The sequence below is a fragment of the Rhynchophorus ferrugineus genome, unplaced genomic scaffold (assembly GCF_030347505.1).
Source record: "Rhynchophorus ferrugineus isolate W39M unplaced genomic scaffold, kcgeb_rfMv2 rfM6, whole genome shotgun sequence".
NCBI lineage: Eukaryota > Metazoa > Arthropoda > Insecta > Coleoptera > Curculionidae > Rhynchophorus > Rhynchophorus ferrugineus.
This window is the reverse complement of record NW_027472585.1, coordinates 2,063,844-2,089,861: the sequence shown is the minus strand read 5'-3', so window position 1 is coordinate 2,089,861 and position 26,018 is coordinate 2,063,844. Positions and strand designations below refer to the sequence as shown.

The 26,018-nt window shown below is 31.3% G+C and overlaps 7 protein-coding genes across 18 annotated transcripts in view; 4 read left to right on the top strand and 3 right to left on the bottom strand.

Moving 5' to 3' along the window:
• LOC143198739 (E3 ubiquitin-protein ligase RNF144A) overlaps positions 1–7,677 on the top strand; it is a 76,135-nt gene extending 68,458 nt beyond the window's left edge. For all 4 annotated transcript variants that reach the window (XM_076408143.1, XM_076408141.1, XM_076408144.1 and 1 more), the window contains 6 exons: positions 74–380; positions 1,290–1,569; positions 3,012–3,174; positions 3,230–3,385; positions 4,244–4,443; positions 5,694–7,677. In XM_076408143.1, the coding sequence (XP_076264258.1) occupies positions 74–380; positions 1,290–1,569; positions 3,012–3,174; positions 3,230–3,385; positions 4,244–4,443; positions 5,694–5,939 (1,352 nt within the window). In that variant the 3' untranslated portion in view covers positions 5,940–7,677. The remainder of the gene's footprint in view (positions 1–73; positions 381–1,289; positions 1,570–3,011; positions 3,175–3,229; positions 3,386–4,243; positions 4,444–5,693) is intronic.
• A 1,235-nt stretch (positions 7,678–8,912) lies between these two features.
• Positions 8,913–10,130, top strand: LOC143198741 (uncharacterized). 4 transcript variants are annotated; one of them, XM_076408149.1, is made up of 5 exons: positions 8,913–9,244; positions 9,294–9,437; positions 9,628–9,714; positions 9,761–9,931; positions 9,980–10,130. In XM_076408149.1, the coding sequence occupies exons 1-5, from the start codon at positions 9,051–9,053 to the stop codon at positions 10,086–10,088; spliced, it is 705 nt and encodes a 234-aa protein (XP_076264264.1). In that variant the 5' UTR covers positions 8,913–9,050; the 3' UTR covers positions 10,089–10,130. The 4 variants fall into 4 exon arrangements, with proteins under 4 accessions (XP_076264264.1, XP_076264266.1, XP_076264263.1 ...); XM_076408151.1 differs by having other exon boundaries at positions 8,916–9,244; positions 9,628–9,705; XM_076408148.1 differs by having other exon boundaries at positions 8,917–9,244; positions 9,625–9,714.
• A 55-nt stretch (positions 10,131–10,185) lies between these two features.
• Positions 10,186–10,962, bottom strand: LOC143198742 (transmembrane protein 223). Its single transcript, XM_076408153.1, has 2 exons — positions 10,580–10,962; positions 10,186–10,526 (listed from the first exon to the last, which is right to left on the bottom strand). Exons 1-2 carry the CDS (start codon positions 10,932–10,934, stop codon positions 10,228–10,230), a joined length of 654 nt encoding a protein of 217 aa, XP_076264268.1. The 5' UTR covers positions 10,935–10,962; the 3' UTR covers positions 10,186–10,227.
• A 158-nt stretch (positions 10,963–11,120) lies between these two features.
• Positions 11,121–14,067, bottom strand: nod (no distributive disjunction). Its single transcript, XM_076408140.1, has 10 exons — positions 13,892–14,067; positions 13,629–13,823; positions 13,392–13,563; positions 13,172–13,337; positions 12,917–13,122; positions 12,491–12,851; positions 12,294–12,437; positions 12,111–12,237; positions 11,348–12,051; positions 11,121–11,287 (listed from the first exon to the last, which is right to left on the bottom strand). Exons 1-10 carry the CDS (start codon positions 13,994–13,996, stop codon positions 11,176–11,178), a joined length of 2,292 nt encoding a protein of 763 aa, XP_076264255.1. The 5' UTR covers positions 13,997–14,067; the 3' UTR covers positions 11,121–11,175.
• Positions 14,068–14,901: 834 nt separating this feature from the next.
• Positions 14,902–16,913, top strand: LOC143198735 (lysophosphatidylserine lipase ABHD12). The gene is made up of 7 exons (XM_076408136.1): positions 14,902–15,345; positions 15,407–15,510; positions 15,576–15,881; positions 15,942–16,186; positions 16,238–16,399; positions 16,459–16,580; positions 16,640–16,913. The coding sequence occupies exons 1-7, from the start codon at positions 15,221–15,223 to the stop codon at positions 16,701–16,703; spliced, it is 1,128 nt and encodes a 375-aa protein (XP_076264251.1). The 5' UTR covers positions 14,902–15,220; the 3' UTR covers positions 16,704–16,913.
• A 345-nt stretch (positions 16,914–17,258) lies between these two features.
• On the top strand, positions 17,259–18,949 carry LOC143198736 (lysophosphatidylserine lipase ABHD12). Of its 3 annotated transcripts, XM_076408137.1 has the most exons (7): positions 17,305–17,462; positions 17,513–17,613; positions 17,665–17,970; positions 18,031–18,278; positions 18,389–18,550; positions 18,609–18,736; positions 18,791–18,949. In XM_076408137.1, exons 1-7 carry the CDS (start codon positions 17,437–17,439, stop codon positions 18,843–18,845), a joined length of 1,026 nt encoding a protein of 341 aa, XP_076264252.1. In that variant the 5' UTR covers positions 17,305–17,436; the 3' UTR covers positions 18,846–18,949. The 3 variants fall into 3 exon arrangements, with proteins under 3 accessions (XP_076264253.1, XP_076264252.1, XP_076264254.1); XM_076408138.1 differs by lacking the exons at positions 17,305–17,462; positions 17,513–17,613 and adding an exon at positions 17,259–17,297; XM_076408139.1 differs by lacking the exon at positions 17,513–17,613 and having other exon boundaries at positions 17,341–17,462.
• Positions 18,950–19,249: 300 nt separating this feature from the next.
• ena (ENAH actin regulator enabled) overlaps positions 19,250–26,018 on the bottom strand; it is a 46,789-nt gene continuing 40,020 nt past the window's right edge. For 3 of the 4 annotated variants that reach the window (XM_076408134.1, XM_076408133.1, XM_076408132.1), the window contains exons 2-8: positions 25,534–25,699; positions 25,183–25,338; positions 24,067–24,336; positions 21,401–21,766; positions 21,190–21,336; positions 20,849–21,128; positions 19,250–20,786 (exon numbers count right to left, since the gene is read on the bottom strand). In XM_076408134.1, the coding sequence (XP_076264249.1) occupies positions 20,758–20,786; positions 20,849–21,128; positions 21,190–21,336; positions 21,401–21,766; positions 24,067–24,336; positions 25,183–25,338; positions 25,534–25,699 (1,414 nt within the window). In that variant the 3' untranslated portion in view covers positions 19,250–20,757. The remainder of the gene's footprint in view (positions 20,787–20,848; positions 21,129–21,189; positions 21,337–21,400; positions 21,767–24,066; positions 24,337–25,182; positions 25,339–25,533; positions 25,700–26,018) is intronic. The other variant, XM_076408135.1, reaches the window with a different exon arrangement.

Below are 26,018 nucleotides of genomic sequence, written 5' to 3'. Positions count from 1 at the left end.
GTCTCAGAGTAGTCATTAATAACTCGCGTTGGTTCATTTGGTATACCTAATGTGCTGATTGTTTCAATTTCAGGAAAAGTGGCTGAGAATGCGGCACTATTAGACTCGTCGTCGAAAGCAAGACAACCGACGAAATTAGCTCCCCGACCGCCCTCGCTTCTGTTCAGCCCCCCAGCGCCCACTCATTCGCCCACCCTTCCGCCCGAACCAACCGGCGGGTTCCTCTCGCGCCTTCGCAGGGGCAGACGTGGCAGCGGGGGCGGCGAGACCGACCAACTAGTAAAGCGAAATGGTCAACCGTCGGCTGTCATCAAGCCGGCCACCAGCTTGGCCAGTTTAAAGAAATGCGAGACTGTATCAGCATTGAGTGGTCTTCTCAAGTGAGTAGCATTACCAAGTAGGCTTATCTTCCAATTGTTTATGGGAAACAAGGTCAGTTAACGAACAGAAATAGGCGCTCACTGAAAAACCTTATGTATATTGAAAATTCTGAACATTTTGTACGCTAAACACTGAGTTGTCGAATTAAACATTTATTTCAACATGCAAATCCCAAATGTTAAAGTTCTTTTTGTAGCCAAGCCACAGATGGCCTATATCGTATATCTCTGATCTTCAGAGCAAATGTTGCACTTTATTTCTTGTCCAAAAGTTGAGTAAAAGTAATACCTAACAATTGACAATAAAAAATCAATTGAATTTTAATTAATTTAATCAATAATTTAAAATAGAATTGATAGTATGCATCTATTTGTTTTTTTGTGTTATGTGTCATATTTTTGACATGTAAGTGTCAATAGAACAATTGTCAGTTCCATAAAAATATTTACAGGTAGTTCCGATAGAATTATCAAAAATAAACCAACAAAGGTTTATCGAATGATAATACTTAAATAATCAAGAACATCCTGGCTATTCAATAACCCTAAAACCATCAAGTATTAGAAGCAATCATTAATATGGCGTGAGTGTTTAAAATAACACGCCAATTAAACAACATTATAAAAACAACGCATTTATAATTACATTATCAAGGTATTATTAATTATATTAAGTATAAAGAAAGTGTGGATATAAACATTAATTTTTAATTTTGATTATATGCTTATCTGTTTGCTACTGTCTAATCGTATTTTTATCTAGTTATGAGATTATGTGCTAAATTTTATATTCTTTTAAAGCCATGCTTCAGTACTAAATTTATTCCACAGAGAGCATTAGCGAAAACAGTACTAGTAGACGATATAAAAGATTTTAAACGTTTTAAATTGGATCATGGATGATTTCAGGTCGTCTTCGAGCTCGTCTTCCCTGGAACCTTTGCAGCCACAGAATCGTTTACGAATAGCTCCGGATGGACATCAGTCGAGAGTGTGTTCACGATGCTCCAGTTTACTTACCCTCGCATCCGGATCCAAGTACTCATTGGATTCGGCATCGGGGGGATTTGTACGAGTGCCTCCCACACCGGAACCACCGCCCCCCATCCTCTGCAAATTGTGTCTTACGGAAGTACCGGCAGTGACGGCTGTGAAGATCCGGCAATGCGACTGCGTGTTTTGCTCTGAGGTAACCCGAGAAGTTGTCAATGATTTCAGGCCCCATTCTTGTAAACATAACAAAAACGAATTGTTATAGTAATATTGTGAATTAAAGTTTGAATATTTATTCATTAATATCATAAGATATGCAGTAACTAAGTAATGGCCATAACGAACTACTTTATATATACTTGAATCATGTCTATTAAACTAACCATTAGGCTATTTTAATTATAACTATCACACGTTTTCCAACGCTTGGTGCTAGTATCATTAATGAGTAATTCATACTTGTTAGTATTGAACCAATGTTTTGTATGTATTGACTCATCGAGTGATAGTATAATACCTATATTTAGAATATTTATTAATAATTTTATGCATATATGCATTTAAAGAAATTCTACAAAAAATCTGCTAATAATCTTTATTATTGACTTTACAGTAAAAAATTATATATATATATATATATATATATATATATATATATATATGTACACATTAAAACCTCAGCCTAAAACTCTTTGGGTTAATTGATGTATTTACTATCTATTGATTGCTGAGTGATGCTCAAACATTACTTAATATACTTCATATATCACCCCAAGGTGTGTCAACAATTGCAATATAAATAAATATTCACCTGTCACGTCGATTTATCCGAATGTAACACGTTCAATTCATATTTTGGTAATATATGAAAACATAAGTAGCATGTGAAATGACCAGTTAACAATGTATTCAAATTGCTTCACTGTTGATTCCTATTTTTCGCCCTTTAATTCCATTTTTACATCATCAATCATTCTGACTAGGTCGTGCTTTCGAGAAATATATTTTCACAGGCGCGGTTATCGCTATCTACATTTCACGTACCTAATACAAAAGCCTTTATAAAAGATAAAAGACCAATTATTTTTCAACTATTTTCTCTGTGGATAGTAAAGGTAAATTCACAGTAAAAACTGGTTTAATAAATGTTGACAATTACCTAGTTTATTCCAATTTTCAATTTTTATTAAAATACTCATGTCAAAAATAACTTAATTTTAATGCTTGAAAAACTATAGCCCATCCAATAAAACTGTTAATGCACGGAATCATCAAAATGTATGGCGTCTGCACGTCACAATGTTAATCAATCTTGCATCAAACTTTGAAAAAAAAATTGACATAACATGTTAGTATTTTAACTAATTTGCACACATTTGGCAACATGGCCTACTACTACCAGTCCGATTGAGCTTATTGACTGGTTGCATATCATCCTCTGGGAGTTTAAAAACGAATTTTACGTTATTCACAAACTGTAATTGTCAATATATCCGACGTCGTCTATTACGTGTGTCGGCTGTTTTATTTGATAGGCTATATACGTTAAATAACAATAACAAAATCTATATCGATAAAACTAAACATATGACAATAATACGATGTTTATATATTTACGTTTCACTTTTTTCCTTTCAGTGCATGAAGTCGTACGTGGAATTCGAGATATCTGAAGGAGCGTATGACATTTCTTGCCCGGATGCCAAATGTCCCGCTCAAGGGGTCCTGCAGCAAGACGAGATCAAAAGACTGGCTGGCAATGAATTATTAGAAAAACATAAAAAATATAGACTTAATAGAGGTTCCTATACATAGTAACAAAGCGAGATGACTTCATAAATATGTTGTTATTGCAGAAATAGAATTAGATAAAAGTCGGTGTTGGTGTCCAAGAGCTGGTTGTGAAACTGTTTGTACCTTATGCCCGAGTCAACCCTGTTCCCCTCAAAGTGTCTCTTGTCCAACGTGTTCGACAGATTTTTGTAGTAATTGCAAATTGGAGTGGCACGAAGGCAAGTAATAGTATAAACTAATAATATAAAATATAGACTTTCTTGGGTAAACAGGCATAAAATAATACACTAATAAAAAAAATTGACTTGCTATTCTATCGCTTTCACAGTGTAAATAAGTGTGAATATTTCTGTACTCTAATATGAAAATATGAGGAGGCATTGTGCCAAAGTTATATCTAACAAGTTAAATAAAATTATTCTCTACTAAGAAGCGCCCAGTAATTAATAGTAAATTTTCAATAACATAAACAGTCACGAAATGGTGAATCGTTGTATAGAGTAAGCCATGAGTTTACTTTTAATAGAATTTAATGCAATCCTTGCTTATTATATATGGGAAGCAACTTCAGTTGCAGAACAACCGCAACTGGCTTAGCAGTAACCAGCTCATACTTATTAACATACTTTCAAGTTTATTGTTGGTCTATTGCATGAATAGTTCGATGAATAATTTCAAATTCATAAGGATTGATAATGTAACATTGGCCTCTAATATATCTCCAGAAAAAAACACAATTGTGTCAAATCCGACTGACTAATATATCTCCAATACATCTCTAAAAGTTGATCTCAGCATAATACAGGTCAGAAAATCAATTAACATATGTCCGTAGCCCACTCCATTTGTTTTTGGGGAAAATTACATTAAATTTATCATATTGTTTACATCTTATTTGTATATTATAACATGAATGAAATGAAATGAAATTCGATTTAAATTGGTAGTGGTGGACGATGTTGCCAAATGTCTACAAAATTCCTCAACGTCTTAGTGATTTATAAACCGACAAATGAAAACCATAAGGCAAATTCGATGCCCATATAACTAGTAATGCTATGTTTTAATGTTTTCAGGAGTTACTTGTGAAGATCATGGTAAACGACTGGCTAAAGAAGGAAAGAATGCTCCAGACGCTGGCATACCCTTTGACTCAGATCTGATAAAATGCTGCCCAATGTGCGGCGTCCCAATAGAAAAAGACGAAGGATGCGCTCAAATGATGTGCAAGAGGTGCAAGCACGTGTTCTGTTGGTACTGTCTGGCCAGTCTAGATGTAAGTAATTTTTTATATATGTGAATATAGAATCAAAATGTATAGTATATATTGCCTGTTCAATAAAACAGTGAACTCACGTCATATAATTTTATGACTTTAAAACGTCATTTTGGCTATCATACGACAAAATTCAAATCTAAAATAAAATAATGAAACAATTTATTTTAACATTATAGTACATCTAATGGATATATTATTTCGTTCCTGTTCGAAGCACTTGATTAGACGCAATCTGTTTCTGATTCTGACTATCTAATGACTTCGGCTTCTTTTCGCTCAGAATAATAATAAGCAGCCAGTTTAAATCTATCAAAACAAACAAAGCGCCAAAACAACGTTTGTCGGTTTATATCCTGTAATTAAAGAATATTGCAGACATGTGACAATCAGGCGAAATTTGTAGACTGATACGATTTTTATTCGAACGCATCAAACAGCATTGTATCTCTTTTTAACTGGAATAAAATGAGAAGGAAGCTATTGTCTAGTATTAAAACGAATTTACAAAACGCTATAGGCAATACATTCGACAAATTGATGATGTGAGTTTACTGTTATTTTAATAGACTGTATAATACAGGGGTGGCGAATCTTTATGCGTCAACGTGCCATTTTTCTAAATAAATGTTTAGTGAAGCCATAGACATGCCGTCAAATAATTTTGACTTCGTAATTATTGGGACAACAACAAAACCCAATAGTATCAACTCACAACTTTTTATTCATCGCGTAAAACATTGTATATAGACGTTATAAAACTTCTGTTGTTGCAGTTTAGAAAAAAAATTAACTTATATTAATATACTTATCTTTAAATTGTTTATACACAAAATTCTTCAAACTGATCTGTTGGTAGTACTTAAAATAACATTGTAAATAGATAAATAGGTTTAGATAGGTTTTAAGCTAAATTGTGTGGATATAGTAGAATATAAAGTACGTATAGTAGATAGGTTTTTGTTTATTTTTATTAGTTATTACAACGATTATTATGTACATATTTTATTTTAAAGCGTTTGTTTTTTGTGTTAAAAATCTAAGTTTGAATATTTTTTATTTTTTAGTAAGTTCCTTATTTATTTTTTGAAATCGGTTCAATTTTTTTTTAAATATTTTATTACCTTATTTTATTTCATGGTGGCGTGCCCAAGTATTGTGTCGTGTGCCACCAGTGGCACGCTTGTCATTAGTTCGCCATTCCTGATATAGTATATAGTCATATTTATGCTTTATTAATTTTGATTCAGGATGACTTTTTACTGCGCCACTACGACAAGGGACCGTGCAAAAACAAACTGGGACACTCGCGTGCTTCAGTGATCTGGCACCGAACACAAGTAATCGGGATATTTGCAGGCTTCGGCATATTACTGCTAGTGGCGTCTCCGTTGTTGCTTTTGGCCGCGCCATGTATAGTGTGCTGCAAGTGCCGAATATGTAACGCTGGAACTACGAAAATGGAAAACGACGACGAAGTCCAAGACGACTCCTAATAGAACATTGCCTCTAGGCGAAGGGCTAGTCGAAACGTCGATGATAAGTCTTGTTATTATTATTCAGATATTTGAAGACCAAAAAATTGTTACGAATTGTCCCTCGATAAATAATTAGTCTTAATTATAGTGAGGTTTAACTTAACGATAACAGAAAACTGTAACAAATAAAGGAAAATATACGGAGCTCTACCTACTACACTTCGACATGTTCTTAACGAAACGATGCTAAAATCTAGTATAGCTTTCGGTGTACAACCTAGTACAACTAATACTCGGCATCCGATAAAATGAAAATGTTCCAGCTTAAATTAAAACTGATAATGAATATTATTCCATTATCTTTTAGTTGATTTTATTCATTACTGCAGCGTACCTTAAGGTACGCTGATTTAGTGCTGTGGATTACTGACTATAGTATTGGGGTTTTTTAATTACCTGTTTTATTGTGATTTTCATTTTTGGACCTTTATAGATGTATATTTTTGTTAGATTTAAGAATTTTACAGAATCATTCAAAACTTTGGATACAAAAACAAACAGAAAAACAGCCAGTTTAATTTTTTTTTAATACCATCAATTTTCTCTCCTTAAATCTAGTTGGCTTCCAAAAATTTGAATGGTCCTTTATGTTCAATGTTTTAGTGGCATGTAGTTATACGAGTAAAACATTAAGATCACCTTAGTTTTTATTTAAATTGACGATATATCAGCACAGGGTGGTGAACTCAATAGAATGTTGATTAACAAATAAGGTTTGTGATTAAAATATAGGTTTCTAATTTAACAACATTAAACAGTTTTCAGTTTTCCTTTTTTTCTATATCGTTTTATATATCCTCTCTTATATAAATATTCTCATCATTATATAACTCTTTCAATGTAATTCTGTGCGCCAACTGAATAAAGTGTGTGCCTTATGTACAGACCGACCAAACAAAAAAACGTTTAATCATACCGTAAACAAATCTTTTATTCTGATATATTTGTCAGGCTGATTTATATTAATTTGTTAGTTATTGACGCTAGTCTGAGTTATATTTATTATCAAAATATATGTTTTAGTTGTGAGTGATAAAAAAAAGGATGAATAATTAACTTCGTGTAATGAAACTATTATCAATTCAGTAAAACGTATAAATTAATATTTTCTCTTCTTAAAAAGTCAACTTCCGATATTGATTGTAAATTATAGTCTAATCCCTAGTATGTTCCGGATCTGATTTGAAGCTATAAGTGAAGAAGTATTCATATTAACATTCGATCACAAAAAACCATTCAACACTTTTTTTTCTTAGTTGAACATATATTTTAATTTATTTGATTTTTAAGCACTTACATAAAGTAGGCCATGAGAATATGCGGTGTTATCCACATAGAAACAATGTTTATATCTATCTGAATCGCGAAATGCTGGTTACATATGTATTTAGTATTATTTAAATCAAACAACGTATTTTTAATCAATTGACTAATAAAAAAAACGCAAGACCGATCACTATTTTGTAATACTAGGAGAACTTGTTAAATTTTGTATGTCATTATCATTGTTACAAAATGTTAATACATTTTTTAGATTATAAGGTAACAGTTTATATAAATTTCTATAAGTTGAATAAAAAACTATATTTCATATACTATATTAATAGCTGTATATAATGTTGTCTCAAAAAGTGCTAATTTAGGTACCATGTACTTATTAAAATACGAAATATTAAATAAATATTATGAAAATATATTTTTTAACTCCCGTTTTTCTTGGAATTATCCCATATAAACTACTCGAGAAAGGAAAATGTACCAAATGTTAAGATTCTGTCTTCAAATATTATAAAAATTCATAAAACATATAAAAAATCTGTGGTCATTTATACCGAAACGTTCAAAATCATTAATTACTATAATTTGACCACGTGTTATTCAACATACTATTATTTTAAACTAGCGACCCGCCCCGGCTTCGCACGGGTGCAATGCTGATACTAAATTAAATACACTACAGAAAAAATATGAACGTTGTATATAAAAACATAGCGGCCCGCTCCGACTTTGCACGGGCATAAAATATATATGCCTATGTCACTCAATGAAAACATGATTAAAATCGATCCAGTATTTTTGGTTCATTCATTACTGCCCTTGGCCTGCACGCATTAAATTTGGAGTAAAACAATTCCTCTTCCCCTATACTTACTATGAAGATTTCCTGCTATCTTTGGAATATCTAAATTCATACAATTTTTATTACATTACACATTTTTAAACGCAAATTTTAAATTTGTAATATCTCCGAAAATATTTGTTTAATTTACATGCTGTAAGGAACCATATTGATCTATATTAATTGCACACTGTATTTAAGGTACTTAATTCGATAAGGATTAATGCCGTATTGCTTAAAATAGCTTCGTAAATAAGCCATTTTCTCACGTAAAAAGTAAACAATAAAAATGGTTAATGTGGGTCATCCCTAAAAGATAAACATATACCATCGCGGACTTTTTTGTAGACCTTTTTATGGTGTACAATACCGTAGTACATTAATTTGATCTAACTCGTAGGGTTAGGCAGCGTTTTTGCTAATTGCTAAATAAGCCTAAAAAAATAGGTTAATTTACGACATCACGTTAGAAACCTCTAAAATTAGCAATGTTGCCTTAGTATATTATGCATGTATTATACATATAAACCTTCCTCTTGAATCACTCTATCTATTGAAAAAAACCGCATCAAAATCCGTTGCGTAGTTTTAAAGATTAAAGAAGCGCACATAGGGATATAGGGACAGAAAAGGCGACTTTGTTTTATACTATGTAGTGATGAATATAAGAAAAAAAGACAAAATATGTAATACACTCACATCAGTGAAGAATGCATTCCATTAAAAATGTAACATAATATCTGTTGTCTCGCTTCATATGTCTAAGTTAATTACCTTATGTAGTTTAACAAACATACCACCAAATATTTTACTTTAATATATTGTTTTTTGTGTAGTTATCGATGACAATGTCAATTATAACTAAATGACATAAATAATATTATTTTACTTTATCTTGTTTTACAAAGTTATTTTAAATTATTTCGTTTCTTTGGACAAGGTGAACTAAAATGGGGCGAAGACTGACAGCAATTAAATCGGAAATAAATCAGAGGATGTTAAAAAAGAAGATCAAAGTAGAACGTTCCAAAACGCCAAGTCGTTTTTCAAGGCGCCTGAGACATATGGAACCAGAATGTAAAATTAATAGAGAAAATATCAAAAGCAATATTAAAGAAAATAAATCTACTTTAACCATTCAATCGTATGTACTATTATGTTGTTTTACTGAAGATAATATTGCTCTATTTTAGACATTTTATCTTCAAGACGGGCCACAAGAAACATTATTTTAGAAAATTAAAGTATCCACAAAGCCTAAAGGATTCTAAAGAAGTAATCAGTATACTCAGCGCACCAAAATTTATCCATCACAAGAAACACCACAATTTAAAACAGTAAGAATCTTACTTTATCAGAAGGAATTCATGACAGTTAACTTGATTTAATCATCTGATTCTTAATTCATACACTCATTTCAGTTCATCAAATTTGATGAAATAGTTGAAAACTTTTCACACAATTTGAACAAAATTATAAAACTAACAATATTGCTTAGAATAACTTGACTAATTCAATTTCTAGCAGAACTCACAAATCCGAATTTATTAGACCTACCTCATGTAAACCAAAACTTATGAAGAATAAAAATTGTACTTGTCACAGGTATCATAGGTAGTATATGTCATATTACATTAGTTTTAATAATCATATAATTTAGATATTTTTCATCAAAATGCTGTACTCCAAAAAAAGGTAATATGTCATCTACCCAATTAATAGAAAACAGAAAGAAGTATGTCCTAGATGTATTAAATAGAGGTGATGTCAAAGATATTGAAAAACTACATTCAGTTGGGAGTAAAACTGCTGAAAAAATTATCCTTTACCGGTAAGTTTATTAAAAACACGTGATAATATAATTAAATATTTTTTATAGGCAAATCAAAGGAACCATTAATAAACTATCCGAACTGTCAAAAATTCCGCAATTTCCTAAACAACAGTTTGATAACTTTATGGTACAGAACTTTTTAAAAGTTGAATAAATATATTGTAGAAAATTGGTTAAATAAAATTGAATTAAAAAAGTTTTATTTAAAAAAATCCTTTTTATGAGTTTAATGTAAAAAATGATTATCAACGTTACTTTAAATATTTATTATAACAAAATTGCACTCAACAAATCTATTTACACCAAATTCTTTTTAAACCTACAGTGTTGTCATACAATAAAGGATTTTTAAATTCTCCTCTCATGTCAACCATATAATAGAAAGAATGATTACGTACTTTTAATGGTATGAAAGATTTTTTTGATGCTCTGGATTCCATAGCACTAATGTTTTCAAGATCTAAAGTAAACATCCTGTGTTTTCCCAAAGGACCATATGTCACTATTGTTGCTTGTTTTCCAGTCTTTCTCAAAATTAAATATTTAATGGATCTTAAGGTATAAAGCCATGTGACCGATAAAAACCCAAAACCTACAAAAAGAAATTATAAACGCGAAAGACAATTAAGACGAGATTTAACGCACCCAATACAAATGATACTGCAGAAAATGTTACTCTATATTTGTTTTCCCCAAGATTAATTTTTCTCCACCAAACTGTTTCTTGTAAACTATCGACAGGAATATCCTTTAAAGTTTTATATCCAACAAGTGAAAGATATGACCAAAATCCAAACTGAAATATAGCAAAGATATTTAAAGCTTTAAAAAGTTTATCATTTTCAGTCTTGAAGAGAAGAACATCCCGCACTACATTGGTATTAACATCTATGGATTTTTGACTAAGAGGTCTATTTAAAAAAGGTTTGTATATACTAGAGTTATTACAATTATTTGAAGTTATACGTAACTTTGTACAAAACCTGGCCAAATAACTCATTTTAAATAAATTTTAAGGTTATAGTCTGTTTAATTTCCTCAAATTTGCTTAGGAATGATAATTCAAGTCGATACCAAGAATCGAATTTTTAAATCTCCCATAAAAAGCTGTTAAAAAAGAAAACTATATATATATTTAAATCTACAGTGATAACTCAAAAGAATAAAGGAAATTAAAACACTGGTACTAGTAATATAAATATATTATATATATTAAATATTTATAGGCAATTATTATTTATTCATTTATTTATTATTAACATATTTCCTACCATAAATCTTTCAAATTTCTTTTCTCCCCAACCAGGTATTTTAGAGATATCAGCGATTTCCTTAAAATTACCCCGTAATTGTCTAAAGAACGTAAAATAAGATTAGTAAGATTTGACAAACTTTATGAACCAAAATACTTACCGATATATTAGTATTTGCTCTGCAGTTTTTGGCCCTATAGATTGAAGACTTTCAAGCTGTTTCAAGTTTCCATTATTTAAAATATTTAACACGTTATTTAAATGATTTGTGTATGCATTTGTTGCGTGACTTGGCGTTATTGGAAACTTGACATTTTCTAATTCATTTGTTTTATTTGTTTTAGATGTTTTCGATTTTTTGACTCTTAGCTTACTTCTGTTCTTAACAGATTTATCTGTCATTGTTTTTTCTGGCTGAATACTCTTATCAAAATAACTTTGCTTAAAAGATATTCTTGCACTTCGTCTAGTGCATCTCGTATTATTAACATTAATTGATGACATATTATTTTTATTTAATGATGATTCAAAATCATCTCCAAATGTATTGTCCATTTTATTTTTAGCTAACCTCATACTCCTTCTTGGTATTTTTGCTTCATTTTCTATAAACTTGTTATCAGCCCTATTAGAAATGTTACAATTCCAAGTTGAATTATCAGGGAATTCTTCAACCATACAATTATCTTTCCAGGATTCTCTGCGTATATTAACACTATTTGTTTTTATATTTCCATTTCTGCTTAAAACAGATTTTCTTTGGTACTTCTTTTTTGGTAGTGGGGGTTCAGGTACTTTGAAACTGTGATCGTTCAGCTCATTTTCTTCACTAAGCAAACTAATATTTTCTGGGGAATTATAATTCTAAAAGGAATATTACGAAAACTAGTTATAAGTAAGTTTACATGGCATAGGGTACTTACTAATACACGCTTTATTTTGGCAGCTTCATTGTATTCTATCGGACTGCTTGTTGCTTGTACAGTTAGCTGACTTATTTCACTTCTTACTAATTTTAAAACTTTATTCTGAATTTTATCCCAAGCCATGCTGAATATAGAAATCATATATGTATAACACCAAGCAACAAAATGTTTTTCACTTACGCAGGTGTATTTTCTATGTCTTCCATTAAATTGTGCCCTATCGCTACATTCTTTCTAGGCTTTTCCACAGCATTCTGTATCACTATTTGCATCTTTTCCATAATGGATTCTTCCATTTCTTTAACATATTTCCTTATTACTGGGCTATAAGCATACTTATTAGAATCCCTATAATCTCACATTATAACTTTCTGTACCTTAACATTTCCTGAACAGTGTTACCACTTTTAGTTATTGAACTTTCCATTATCCGATCAGGCAAAGCTTGACTAATAGATTGTTTTCTCTGATTTTGCCCATTTTTATTGCCAAAGGGCCTAGGAGGCAAGGCAATTCTCTTATTTGAGGTTCTTAGTGGTGTAGCATTCAATCTTTTTAAAGGAGTTTGGCTTGTGTATTCTCTCCTATACTTGGTTAAAATTTGATTCACTTCTGGATTACTACATATTTTTTTTGCACGCTGTGAGAAATCTAATGTTTGTAAAGTTTCTGTGATATCATCTACACTTGAGCTCACACATGCTATTAATGATATGTAGTTTTCAGTATTTAATGAACCTAAAACAAAACTTTAGTTAATATTACATTTTCTAGATGTACCTACTAAAACAAAGGAATAATACCTTGTAAAATACTTGTTATCATTGACTGTCTGTATGGTATATATGCAGATTTCATTGACAAGGCTGATATAACTTGTCCAATAGAAAGTAAACCTTTGTTAATATTTACACCTTCATAAAATGTACTACCTATATTTCCTGTTTTTTTGACACTTTCTAATCCTGCTAAGTCAACTAAATTGAGTTTCCCTGTGACAATTTCAGTACTAAAAAAAGAGGTAGTAAACTTCAATTTTGATAATTTAAATCTATTACCTGTTTTTTAAGGTAAAATGAACAGTAAAAATAGCATGAGACCGAGAACTGTTTATGTTTTGTTTAGTTTCAGCAATGTGTCTATTCTTATTTCCTAATTCTAATAAATTCAGTGCAGTATTAACATCATCAGCATGCTTGAGAACCATATCTTGTACCATAAAACCTTAAGCAAGGATAAACAGGTCATTATCATTATTACTGTTAATACTATTTATACCTGAAACTGGCAATGGTAGCTTTCTAGTAGGCTGCAATAAGTCATAAACTTTTTCATTATAAATTTCTAAAAACGATATTAATATATCTTTAGTGTTGTTACAATCGTCTTCTATAAAAACTTGTTCTAGAGCCCTAGGTATAATTCCATTGTAAGAGTCATCCACAAAAACCTGCAATAATTATTTATTCAAACTCTGTATTTTTATCTAAAGTCAAATTAAATTCAAAAGCGTACTTCTGGCGTTGTTCCCATGGTATATGTTTTGCCTGTCCCTGTTTGGCCATATGCAAAAACTGTAGCACTAAATCCTTTTTTAACATAATCAACTAATGGTTTTACTGTTTCATTATAAATCTGTTCCTGGCTAGCTTCATCAGTAAAAATATGATCAAAATGATAAGCTTGGGATCTGTCCACCACAGCAATTATCTATAATTTAAAGTGATTTAAAAAATACTTTTAAATAACTTTTAAATAACTTCTTTCAAAATACATACTGGCGGATTCTTAGATATAACTTGTAATGATGTAGCAGTGTTAGGACATAAACTAGGTTTTATTCTAATTGAAACTGTAATACATTCCTTTTTATATTCTTCCATTATTAGCAATTTTTGAATACATAAAAATTAACATATCTCATTATTTTTAAATTTAAACGAACTTTTTGCATCCCTAAGTAGAGATGAGATTACCGATAAAATGTCGATTTTTCTAATTAGAGTGTGTTACAAATATCAATTAAAATTTAAGAAGTTATCGATAGGTTTCATATCAAATATGGAGCTTAATTTAAAAAACATTACAATGCTCTATATATATTCGAAAACCTGAAGAGAATGGCAAACAGCAAATACCTTATTTGGGGCTTGGGTATGTCAGCAACGGTGATAAATATCGATAGCTAAAATCGATATCTTATATATCTCCTATCTTATATCGATATTTAAAAAATATAAACAAAATAATTTTGGTACCAAACCACGCAAAATTCGTTTGGTGACCAGGGGGAGAAATGCAAATATTCGACTTATCACTATTTAAAATAAGTGCCAATTTAAAAGGTTTATTAAATAAATATTTTAATGGTTTTTTATAATGTTTTAAAAATATATTTAATTTTTTTGAAAAAATATTGATATAAGACAGGAGATATATAAGATATCGATTTTAGCTATCGATATTTAACACTGTTGGCGACATACCCAAGCCCCATATAAGGTATTTGCTGTTCACCATTCTCTTCAGGTTTTCGAATATACGTAGAGAAATATAATGTTTTCTAATTTTTTTTTATAAATTAAAATACCGGGATTTGCTGTATATTTAAATAACGATATATTGAAAGACAAAAATATCAGTTTTTTTTCAATAAACCCTAAGATTATTAAATGTAACAATTTTATAATTTTTATAATGTTTAAGAAATATTTTTTCTAAATATCGAGAAATATCGGTTGAAAAAATATCGATAGATCGGCCAATAATATCCATTAAATTTTATATCGATATTTTTAAGCATCCCTAATCCCTATGTCACATAATATGGAAATTGGAAATAAGACAAAGTATTTTGAGTTTAAATAATCCATAATAATACACAATTCAAGATAATACTTAATGAATATTAATATTTATTAATAACCATAATTATTTTTTATTAATAGCACCATCAACATTTTGTCTGAAAATTTGTTATATATGTTAATCATAGAAAAAATGTTGTTAACTCAGAACTGTCATTAATTGAGAAATGTCAAAATCGATGGTATATTTCGCAGTTTGTGTTTATTTTAATTACTGGGAATATAAAATGATTCTACATAATGTCAAGAAATAGGTATAATGATTATTATCTAGTTAACGATGAAGATGTAGAAGAAAGCATTGAAGTCTCGCTTAAGCAAACAAGAAATATGTGTAAAAAGGCAATCATTATTGTGCTTATAGGGTAATGTGTACAATATAGATTAATGTAAAATTGTACATTTCAAGCAAAAATTTGTTTCCAGGGTTACTGCCTTATCGTTAATTGCTATAATTTTAGCGTTTGTTGTTTTCCCATTGATTTTCATGTTTTCTGTATCTTTACAAGAAAAATTGGTATTTACTCATTGTAAGTATCATTTCACTTGTAATCTAGAGATATTAAAAATATGTCAATTATATATTGAATTTTAGCTGATCTTCCGTCAAGTAGAGCTTATTATGAATATTTCCGTTTTCCTGGACTAAAAAATCATTATGTTCAAGTTAAAGATCTAAATAGTGATACCAATTTATCTTTGGGTCTTTGGCATATATTACCATTTAATCTAGCTGTTGATGCTAGTAACAATAGCAACTTTGATTATGATGAAGCTTTGTTAAATAGTAATTATAGTGTTTTATTATATTTTCATGGGACTGGAGAGGATAGAAGCCAAAGTTCAAGAAAGTATCAATTATTTAGGAACTTTTTTCATGTGATAACCTTCGACTATCGTGGTTGGTATAATTTGAAAGTTAGAATTCAAAATTTGCCATTTTAAAATTATTTGTAAATAGGTTATGGAGATTCTACACCAGGGGATTTGTTTGAAAAAAATGTTGTTAGTGATTCACTTCAAGTATTTAATTGGCTACGGAATAGAACAAATTCAAATATATATGTATGGGGCCATTCTTTGGGAACATCATTGGCAAGCAATATGTTATCTCAATTGAAAAACAGTAGTGAGATACAAGGATTAATATTAGAAGCTCCCTTTACAAGTTTTGCAGATGAATTATACCAGCATCGATATGTCAAGGTATATTTACTCATTGCTTCCTGTTCAACAGTTCTGTAAACTAGACTCTAGTTTTTTTCATGGTTACCATGGTTTAAAGCAACTATAATCAAACCGTTAGAAAGGAATGGATTTATTTTTAACACTTCTGCATATATAGAACAAATAAATTGTTCAATGATGTTTTTACATGCAATAGATGATGATGTTGTACCATATTATATGAGTAAAAAAGTAAGTACCATTGTCATAGAATGTGGCAGTTGTTCTGTAAAGTTATTCTCAAATTTCAGTTATATGACATAGCTAAAGAAAGGGATAAGGGAAATGAAGTGGTTTTACATTTATACGATGCAAAGTTGAAATTAAAGCACAATTTTATATATCAAGATCCATATACAGTATTTTTCATATAGTTAGTATATCTGTTTAGCAATCTACTGAAATATATAATATATATTATTATTTTTGTAGCGATTTTATGAATAGGACTAGTTCTGAAGAAATGTATCTTATAGAAGGCTCACATCAAAGTTAATAAGACGCTGTGATAGTATCTAACATATATTTGTAATATATATATTTTATAATTAGTAAAACGAAAGAAAAAAATTAACTAAAATATATTTACGGCTTTTTGTTATAAATAAAAACTATATAATAAATCTACTTTATGATTCTTACAAAAGTCACAAATTAACATAAATATATTTACTGCTTTTTGTTATAAATAAAAATTACATTATTACTATGGTTTTTGTTCCAACGCACATAAACAACCTTGAAAATTCAATACATAATATTTTAATAACTATAAGGAATCTCTCATCATTATGATTTAATCATGGAATAAAGAAACTGTAGAACATAGATTTCTTTATTCTATGGATTTAATGTTATGTTGATTTTGGTCATCACTAATATAAGTGGGTTATAAAAGCAATTTGTTTCACTCAATTTAACTTTTTTTATAATAATGTTAACTTTTCAATAAATAAATGTATGTATGTAGATATACCTATATATAAATATTTTAAATGGGTGTCAAAAGATAGGCAACATAATAAACATCGAAACTCAAAAATGTCAAAATAAGTTGTGTACGTCCTAAATCAAATCATTTTCTTCACATGTAAGAACTAAAATGTCAGAAATAAATGTTAAATATAGGTTTAGAATTTGCAAATTATAAGATATATAGATTATCTTTTTATGATTTAAACCCGAAGTAATCTTAAATTGTGACTTTTTTCATATTATTTAAGATAAAAATGTGTTTATGTTGCTGTATATTCACGTATGTTTAATTTTTAATCTTAAGTTTGTAAATTAACTTTTTGTTTTCAGAACTGTTGTTTTGCTTCTAGTTGCTTTAATTACATTTGTAATTGTACCCGTAGTTTTTATGTTAAGCGCTAGTCTGCAACAAAGCTTAATTTTCAATACATGTAAGTAACCAGTATTGTCTCACTCACAATTATTTATATATTTTATTTTAGATGTTGGAAGCTATGAAAAATATCTCTACCCTGATGACTATGGAATTACTGGTGTTAGAAATATGCATATAACTGTCCCTTATGAAGATTCACTTAACATAACTTTAGGTGTATGGCAAATTATCCCAAAGGAATTGGTTAGTGATATTGTTAAGAATGAAGACTATAATTTTGATGGCATCTTGGATAATGGAAAATATAATATTCTTTTGTATCTACATGGAAATGGAGCTGATCGCACAAAATCAATAGAGCTTTATGAAATACTAAGAGAATTTTTTCATATATTTGCTCTAGATTATAGAGGTAAATGAATTATAGAATAATTCTATTATAAGTATTAAATAAAATAAAAGACTCTCATAGGAAATGGAGATTCAAGCAAAGGTGAATTGACAGGAGAATATGTTATTAATGATGTTGGTTATATCTATAAGTGGTTAAAAAGAAGAAGCAATGCAAGAATATTTGTATGGGGCCATTCTTTTGGCAGTGGGGTTGCAACACTTCTGCTAGAAAAATTAAAGAAAGAAGGGATTCAGTCATCTGGGCTTATATTAGAATCACCCTTCACTTCAGTGACAGATGTTATAGAAACTTATTCTTTCATTAAGGTAAATACTTCTCTATATAGAATATAAACAATGGTTTTTCTCTTACAACTATTCCATCACTATATCAAGTTTTATTAGTATGCAAAGAGAAAATCAGGATTTTTTTTCAGTTTTATTCATTTCTACCATGGTTTGAAGCAACTATAGTAGACCCCATAAAGACAAATGACTTGGACTTTAATGAAAAAATAGCAATATCTGATGTAGATTGTCCAATAATGATATTACATGCTAAAGATGATGAGATTATACCATATAGCATAGCCACTGAGGTAAACTAATAAACAATAACTTTTGCACTAGTTTTATGACTAATTTTACTAATTTCAGTTATATTACACTGCCATTAACAACAGAAATGCGACATATCAGGGAAATGTTACCTATCATTTATATGAAGACAATGGTTATGGGCATATGCATATATATTTATCACCTGATCTTCCATTGCAAGTTAGGTAAGATGGTAGTAAGTACAATTACAAAATATTTTATTTTTTAACTGCTTGTAGGGATTTTCGAGACGAATGTTTAGAATTTGAAAATTCCTCCAAAAGGCTAGTCTGAATATATACTACAATTATTTTTATATAATTATATAACCATTATGATTTTTATAGAATCTTTTTTTACATTAATCGTACTGTGTCAAATATACATTACAGATTATTTATTAATAGTTTCATTGAATGGAAGGTAATAAGTTCTGAAGAAAACATTTAATAATTTTACACCTCTAAGGAAGTAAAATTTATTTTGGTAAAAGGAAATCAGCGCCTGATAAAAATATTAACTAGTAGATATTAAACAAACCAAACCATAAAGCTTTTTTGGCAATATATTTACTACATCAATTTTATACTTCAAGGTGTGATTATTAAATTTTCAAATATTATTTTTATACTCGAATAATAAAATTTAAAGATACCATAAAATTGGGAGTCTGTGTGGAAGGAAATGGAACAACATAATCAATTTTAAATATTTTTATTTCGAAGTACACTGTAAAATTTACAACATAAAGTAATACAGATACACTTTAGATCAAATATAAATAAAAAAAAAAGTTGTGCTAATTTTGACTTCATGAGATCACAAAAGATGTATATTGAAAAATACTCGTCCACCCCAGGCCAACTTTTTACCCTTAAGAAAACGAATTCTTTTTGATAAAAGGAAGAGGGCGGACACTGAAAGTACGCAAAAAAGATCCACTGATATAAATACGGTAAGTAAATGCAAGAGAGATATCACAAAGTTATATATAATAATAATAATAAAAAAATTATAGAATATATTAATCGTCATCACTCAAGGTCATTTATACAATTTTCTTCATACAATAATTGAAATATAAACTAATAAAAGTAGCCTCACTAACGGGTCTAGCATTTTGGTATAGAATAAATGAATATTCATTTTTTTTAGAATAGTTGAATTTTTTTCCACAATACTCTTTTCTAAATAGAAAATTTTGATTTCCTTATATATTTGCTCACAACCTAGAAGTTGAGCTGTAAGTTCTAAAGATCACCCCAACTGTTTTAGAATTAAATCGTGGACTGTTAAGCTTAAAAGCATCACTCTCGAACCTAACGATACACTGTGAGGCTTCGCGGGGTAAGAAACAATACAAACACGTATGAGGCAAAATGTCGATGTACCATATGCTTTTTTGCTAACTATAAAAGCATCTAAGTTCGGAAGAGCGGGACATATCATGGGTAATATGTATATATACGCCTCTATATCCCCGTTTTGTTAAAATTAAATTAAAAATCAAGCCATATACTGGTCGTTCCAGAAACAGTTCCGAAATCTATAAAAATCCTTTCGAGTTCAGAACTCCTTCCATAAAAATTACTCTTGAAAATAGTTATTCTACGATCAGTTCTCACCTTTGAACGGTTGAAGTGTAAGGGGCGTTTTGGTAAATTAGGCAAAATATATAAATGGAAGTCCGTCGAACTCATTCAAATATATACAAATATAAAACATGGATACAAAAAATAAATACTTTACCTATCATTTCGTTCGTTAACTACAACATGATAGACATAATTTGATTGTAGAGAGACTTTGGCAATCAGTGACTAAAGTTCGATTTGCTTTTTATGTATCCATGTAAAGTAGGAATCGCTTTAAAAGATCATACTAAAATTACACGAAATAACTTAGTTTAAATAAATACTATTATTAAACTTAAATGCATTAAATCAAGATACCATGTGTGTGACATGTTAGAAATGACAAGTGTTCCATTCACTTTTACATACAACGTAAATTTTTGTCATATAAAAAAATTCCTTATAGTTAGGTATTAATTTACACGAGATGGGTTAACATACACATGGATGAATTTTTATACTACCTTTTTTTTTCGACGATTTTTATTTTAATACTTATATATTATTCGACGTAAAAGTGTAAAAACTATACAAAAAGTTAACTGCTTGGTTTTTTCTTTGAGGTAAATTAATTACCTGCGATTCAGTTCTGATTTGATTGCTAAAACAAAAGAATGAATTAGATTGATAAGTAAAAGAGAGAGAGAGAGAAAAACAACTAACCGTCTATAATTTCCTGTTTCATTTTGGAAATCTCCTTTTTCATTTCTTTAACTATTTCGTTTTTAAGACTTTCCAGTTCTGTAGGTCCGACGGAAAGGGCGACTTCGGAGAGGCCGTTAACCTTGAGGATGGTTTCCTCAGAGGCCGATCCGAAACGCTTCCTGGTACTTTTAGGCGATTCTGAATTAAATTTAGACGTAGTGCTGGGCAACGTGTTCGTCTTTTCCCACATCGCAACTTTCTTGTCTTCTTCCTCTTTGTCAGGAACTTTTTTCTCCACCTTGAAATAACAAAAACAAATTAGTATCGAAGCCCGATTGTCATGTCTCCTTTGAATTTACCGCCGCCCTTCTTCTGGCTAAGGTTTTAGCCATTTCATCCATCATAGACGCCATACTTCCACCGCCTCCCCTGCCAAGTGTGCCGTAATTGCTACTGCCACCGCTGCTGGTCGAGGAACCACTGTTTTCGGTAGGTTGAACAGTATTCTAAATTAGGAATGTTAACTTAATTAAAATCTTGCCCTCCTATGTATAACATTTATATAGTTACCTTATTGTTTCTTTTAAGCCTGGCATTTTGCAACTGAGCGGCGAGCGAGTTCACTTCACCGCCGTCGCTGCTCTGACTCCGTGACATATTCATCGGTGGTGGCGGTGGCGGAGGTGGAGCAGCAGCAGTGACGACTTGTGGAAGAGCCGGAGGACCAGGGGGGCCTGGAGGACCTGGTGGGCCCGGAGGAGGTGGAGGAGCAGGTGGTGCGCTTACTGTTCTGGTATGTCCACCGGGACCGGCTTGTGGGGGTGACACTGGACTGTGAGCACCCATTGGCATCGCGGGAGGCGTGGGAACGCTATTTTGTGGAGTCATCGGGGAAGTAGGTTGTGGGGACATTAATGCAGCTGATATCCTTCGTTCCTAAAATTAAAAAAATATATGTAACAGGTCACCTACCATAGTAAAACACATTATTTTAGCAAAATTATTTTTTTTATTCAACATAATTGCCCTCAAGGGTGATACACTGATTATAGCGATCCTCCACCTTTTCGATACCATTTCTGTAGTACGATTTGTCCTTTTTGACCCGTTTTCACTAACTTGTGACACGGTGCATTATCTTGGTGTCGCATCACTTTCTTTTTCTTCAAATGCCGCCGTTTTCGGATATTTCGTCCTTCAAACGGTCCAATAACGCTATGTAATAGTCACTGTTGATGGTCCTTCCTTTTTCAAGGTAGTCAATGTAAATTATTCCATGCGCATCCCAAAATACAGACGTCATAACCTTGCCAGCCGACTGTACATTTTCCCACGCTTTGGAACGGATTTATCGTGTGCAGTCCACTCGGATGACTGTCGATTGGACTTCGGAGTGAAATGATGGAGCCATGAAGAGCCTCATTTCACCATTGATGGTTGATTTTCCTGTGGCAGTGTCCAGAAACTCGGCACCCAGCCAAGTTATTGCCTCAAATGTATTTTTCCCTTCAAAAAGCATATTTTATCAACACGTGAAATTCCCTTTTATCCATTTCTTTCACAATAACTAAAGTTGCTTCACTCAACATGCTATAATTGACAAACTTATGATCCGACAGTTGTCAAATTTATACACGCATCTTTTGAGGGTTAGGGCTAAGTAAAAAAACATATGGATTTAATTCTAGTAGCGCCATCTATGTGTCAGACCGGGAACTTTTCATTGACCTGTTACTAACAAAGGTTTGTTAGGTTACTAATAAAATTAAACAAATGTGTGTTAACGCAGAGTTATAACTTAAAATATTCGAATCCAAGTCAATTCTTACAATATTCATGCTATATTTGAATAGAAATGTTATTCAACCTCAAGTATTGATTTTCCGAGGTGGCAACTAGTCTAGACAAAATAAAATTAATTCCAACTAAAATGTATATTTATAACTTTATCTGGGGAATAATCATTTAAGAAGAAATTTAATACTATTACACTCAAACACTGTTAGGAAAAATAGAATCTAAATGGCATAAAGATAACCCATGAAGAGATCCAATGCAACTTCCAGATATTACTTTTAAAAGAATATTATAAATTAAGAGAAACTTGGCAAGACGGTAATAAAAAGAGTGTAGACTACAAAAGTTGATGGAAAAGTTAGAATAACATTTGATTTGAGGTTCTGTTAATCATAATATTTTTTCAATGATCCTAGAAACAGGAATCCAACAAAAAGATCCCAACAAGTGATCGGCAAAGATTGTAATTAAGGAATGGCTTGCAAAACACAAATTAAGTTTTGATGATACCATGTTAAAGAGTGAAGTATTTCAAATTGTTACTTGTTAAATATAAATGAACAATATGGCCACAGAGAGTGATTTCTTTGTCTCTATCACTGCATATTCAATTAAATCGAACTGGTATAGGATGTGGAAAGAAGGATTGTCTACAAAACCATCAGACACACAGAAAAAGAAATTCACAAGTGCTGGAATTGTGAACTAGTGTTAGATTGGAAATTAACACCTTAGTTATGGACTAGAATAGTGGCTTAGAACGTGCCGGTGAGTGAATGAAACTTTCCAGATGTGGGATTGTGATTCAGTATTGGTAATACCAAAACAGGGTTGTGGGAGTGGAAACAACTAAAGGTGAGTATATAATTAATATAGAATAACTGGAGAAAATCGTATTGTAGAGCGTGAAAGGTTTATGTGCATAGATATGTGTGTAATTGTTTAGAAAATATATGAGCACTTTTGTTACAATGTACGAGGATAGAATGAATACTAACTGTTTTGCAGATATGGCAAATGTATTAGGAAGAATGTAGTAATTAAATCTAATTTTATTAAGAAAAATATACATACAGGTAGTAATAGAAGTAACTAAGGAGAAATTCGATGATATCAGAATGATTTGACAAGAAAACACAGCAAAGAAGGGAATAAGAACTAAACATAAAACAGTAATTCTGTTCTCTAATGAAATTAGACTACATTGCTTAGAATCCTTCGATAATAAACTAAACTAAACTATGCGTAAGATGTCAAAGTTAAATGCGGCAACATTGCGACGTTTTGACATCATAAACTGAGATGGTATGAGTTCACTGCTACTTTGGATAGACTATATATTGATACATTTTAGTACTGTTAATTTAAAATATCTAGTTAAAACTAATTTGAATGTTTGATTAGCAACTAGCTTACAACAAATAACGATTAATGTTTACCTGAATCATGGCAACATCTTCACGTGTCATAGTTCGATAGCCCATATCTTCATCATATTGTTGATGAGGGGGATGGCCCGGATGTTGTGATATTCCATGCGGAGGCACAGGGGGCTGTGGCGGTACGGGAGGTTGTTGGGGCATCTGGGGCGGTTGGGGGGGCTGTGATTGGTGTGCTGGGACCGGAGGTGGCTGTTGCGGCATTTGCTGGACCGATGGAGGAGCGTATTGAGAAGGTGGCGGAGGTTGACGGACAATGTTGCTGAGCACCTGTTAAGAAAACAAAAACGCATCAGCGCCCGAAGCGTCAACTAGTTAAACTATGCGGCTCGTACAAAAACTTGGAGACGGGAAAGAATCAATTATATATAATGATTGCTTGACGTTCGTACTTTCAGATAACAATTCCGAACAAACAGTCGGATGAGTCAACAGTAAACAACATATTTAGATTATTTCATGTCGAGACTGAACTTAAGAAATTGCAACGATAAAGCATTATCGGTGCATTAAAATGTGGCTGTCTTGCATTAAGATAAATATTTACTTATAAATATAAACAGTAGCGACTCCTAATAAAAGTTTTCGCAAAAAAAACTTATTTTTTTTATAAATTCATCCTACGTTCTTTTCTGTTCGCAAAATTGCCTATTTCGGAGATAACCAATATTACATACGGGCCACACGGCGCTGAACCAAATGCAATGAAATCGGAATACGAAATATATTTTAACAACGAAAAATAGATGGACACAGGGGTTGCGGAGTGCTGCGCGTGTATTTGAAGGAGCTCGCAGAGCACGATCGTGTGGCCCAGATTAATAGCGATAGCTATAGTGTGAGTCGATAGGCTATCGACGGCAGGTTATTCTGCTGGTCCACGCTATTTCCGTTGCTTACATTTCCATTGCAGTTTTTTATCATTTATTACAACAAGAATTCACGAATGCTAAGTGGGATTTGCTTTTTGCTAAGTAACAGAAAGTATTTTAGTGATATTATGTAACTATTTTTTAGAAGCTCTGCAGCACTACAGTTCTTATGTACCAGTCGCCAATGAATACAAAAATAAATGCATGTTATGTACGAAAAATATAAATTGTGAACTAGTCGTACCTCCAATGAATGGAACATGGCTCGAGCGAAGCAATCGGCATCCTCTTTGGAACTAAAATTGAGCCCATATACTTGTTTATTGTCTCTCCATTGGTGAAAAGTCGCAGTAGCTTGATTGTATTTCAATCCTTTCAGTATAGCACAATTGATAACTACCTGTAAAACATACGAAATTAATTAACATTTATCTTCTGCAATGATACACTTTTTAATTGCCACATTATGTCTCATAGGTATTTCTAAATCATGACATCAATGATTCACTATGGAGTATTTAGCGGTATTTCATAGAAACAGAAAAATGAACATCTGTCAATCGATAAGATTAACGTGGTTTAATACAAATATTACCTCATGGTCCTGAAGTTTTCTACCGACCACTCGAAAGGTTTGATGGACTTGGTGTTGATAAATATGAACCTTGGATAATCCAGATGATGTTCCCGATGGTACCCATTTCTTGTTGACATCGTCGTAAATCATTACCGACGCCCTGGCGCTTGCGATGGAAGTTTCACTAAAAAAAAAAAACATTAAAATATAGTCTGATGCACAAAAAGACATATTATATACAGGCAAAAAAGTATAGTCATTCCGATAAAATGCCACTGCAGGTCGTCAACACCATCGAACGTATTGCCATATTCAGTTTATAAAAACGAAAAAATCTCTTTCAAACTCGAAGCATTTGTCTTTCTCATTTTACTAATTTATTAATATATTATTATAATTAAAATATTACTCTAGTTAAAAAGAGACAGAATGAAGTCTGATGCGTCCGAATTAGTAACCAAATCGGTCTATAAAATTCGATTTGTGTTGGTACTGGTCGACAC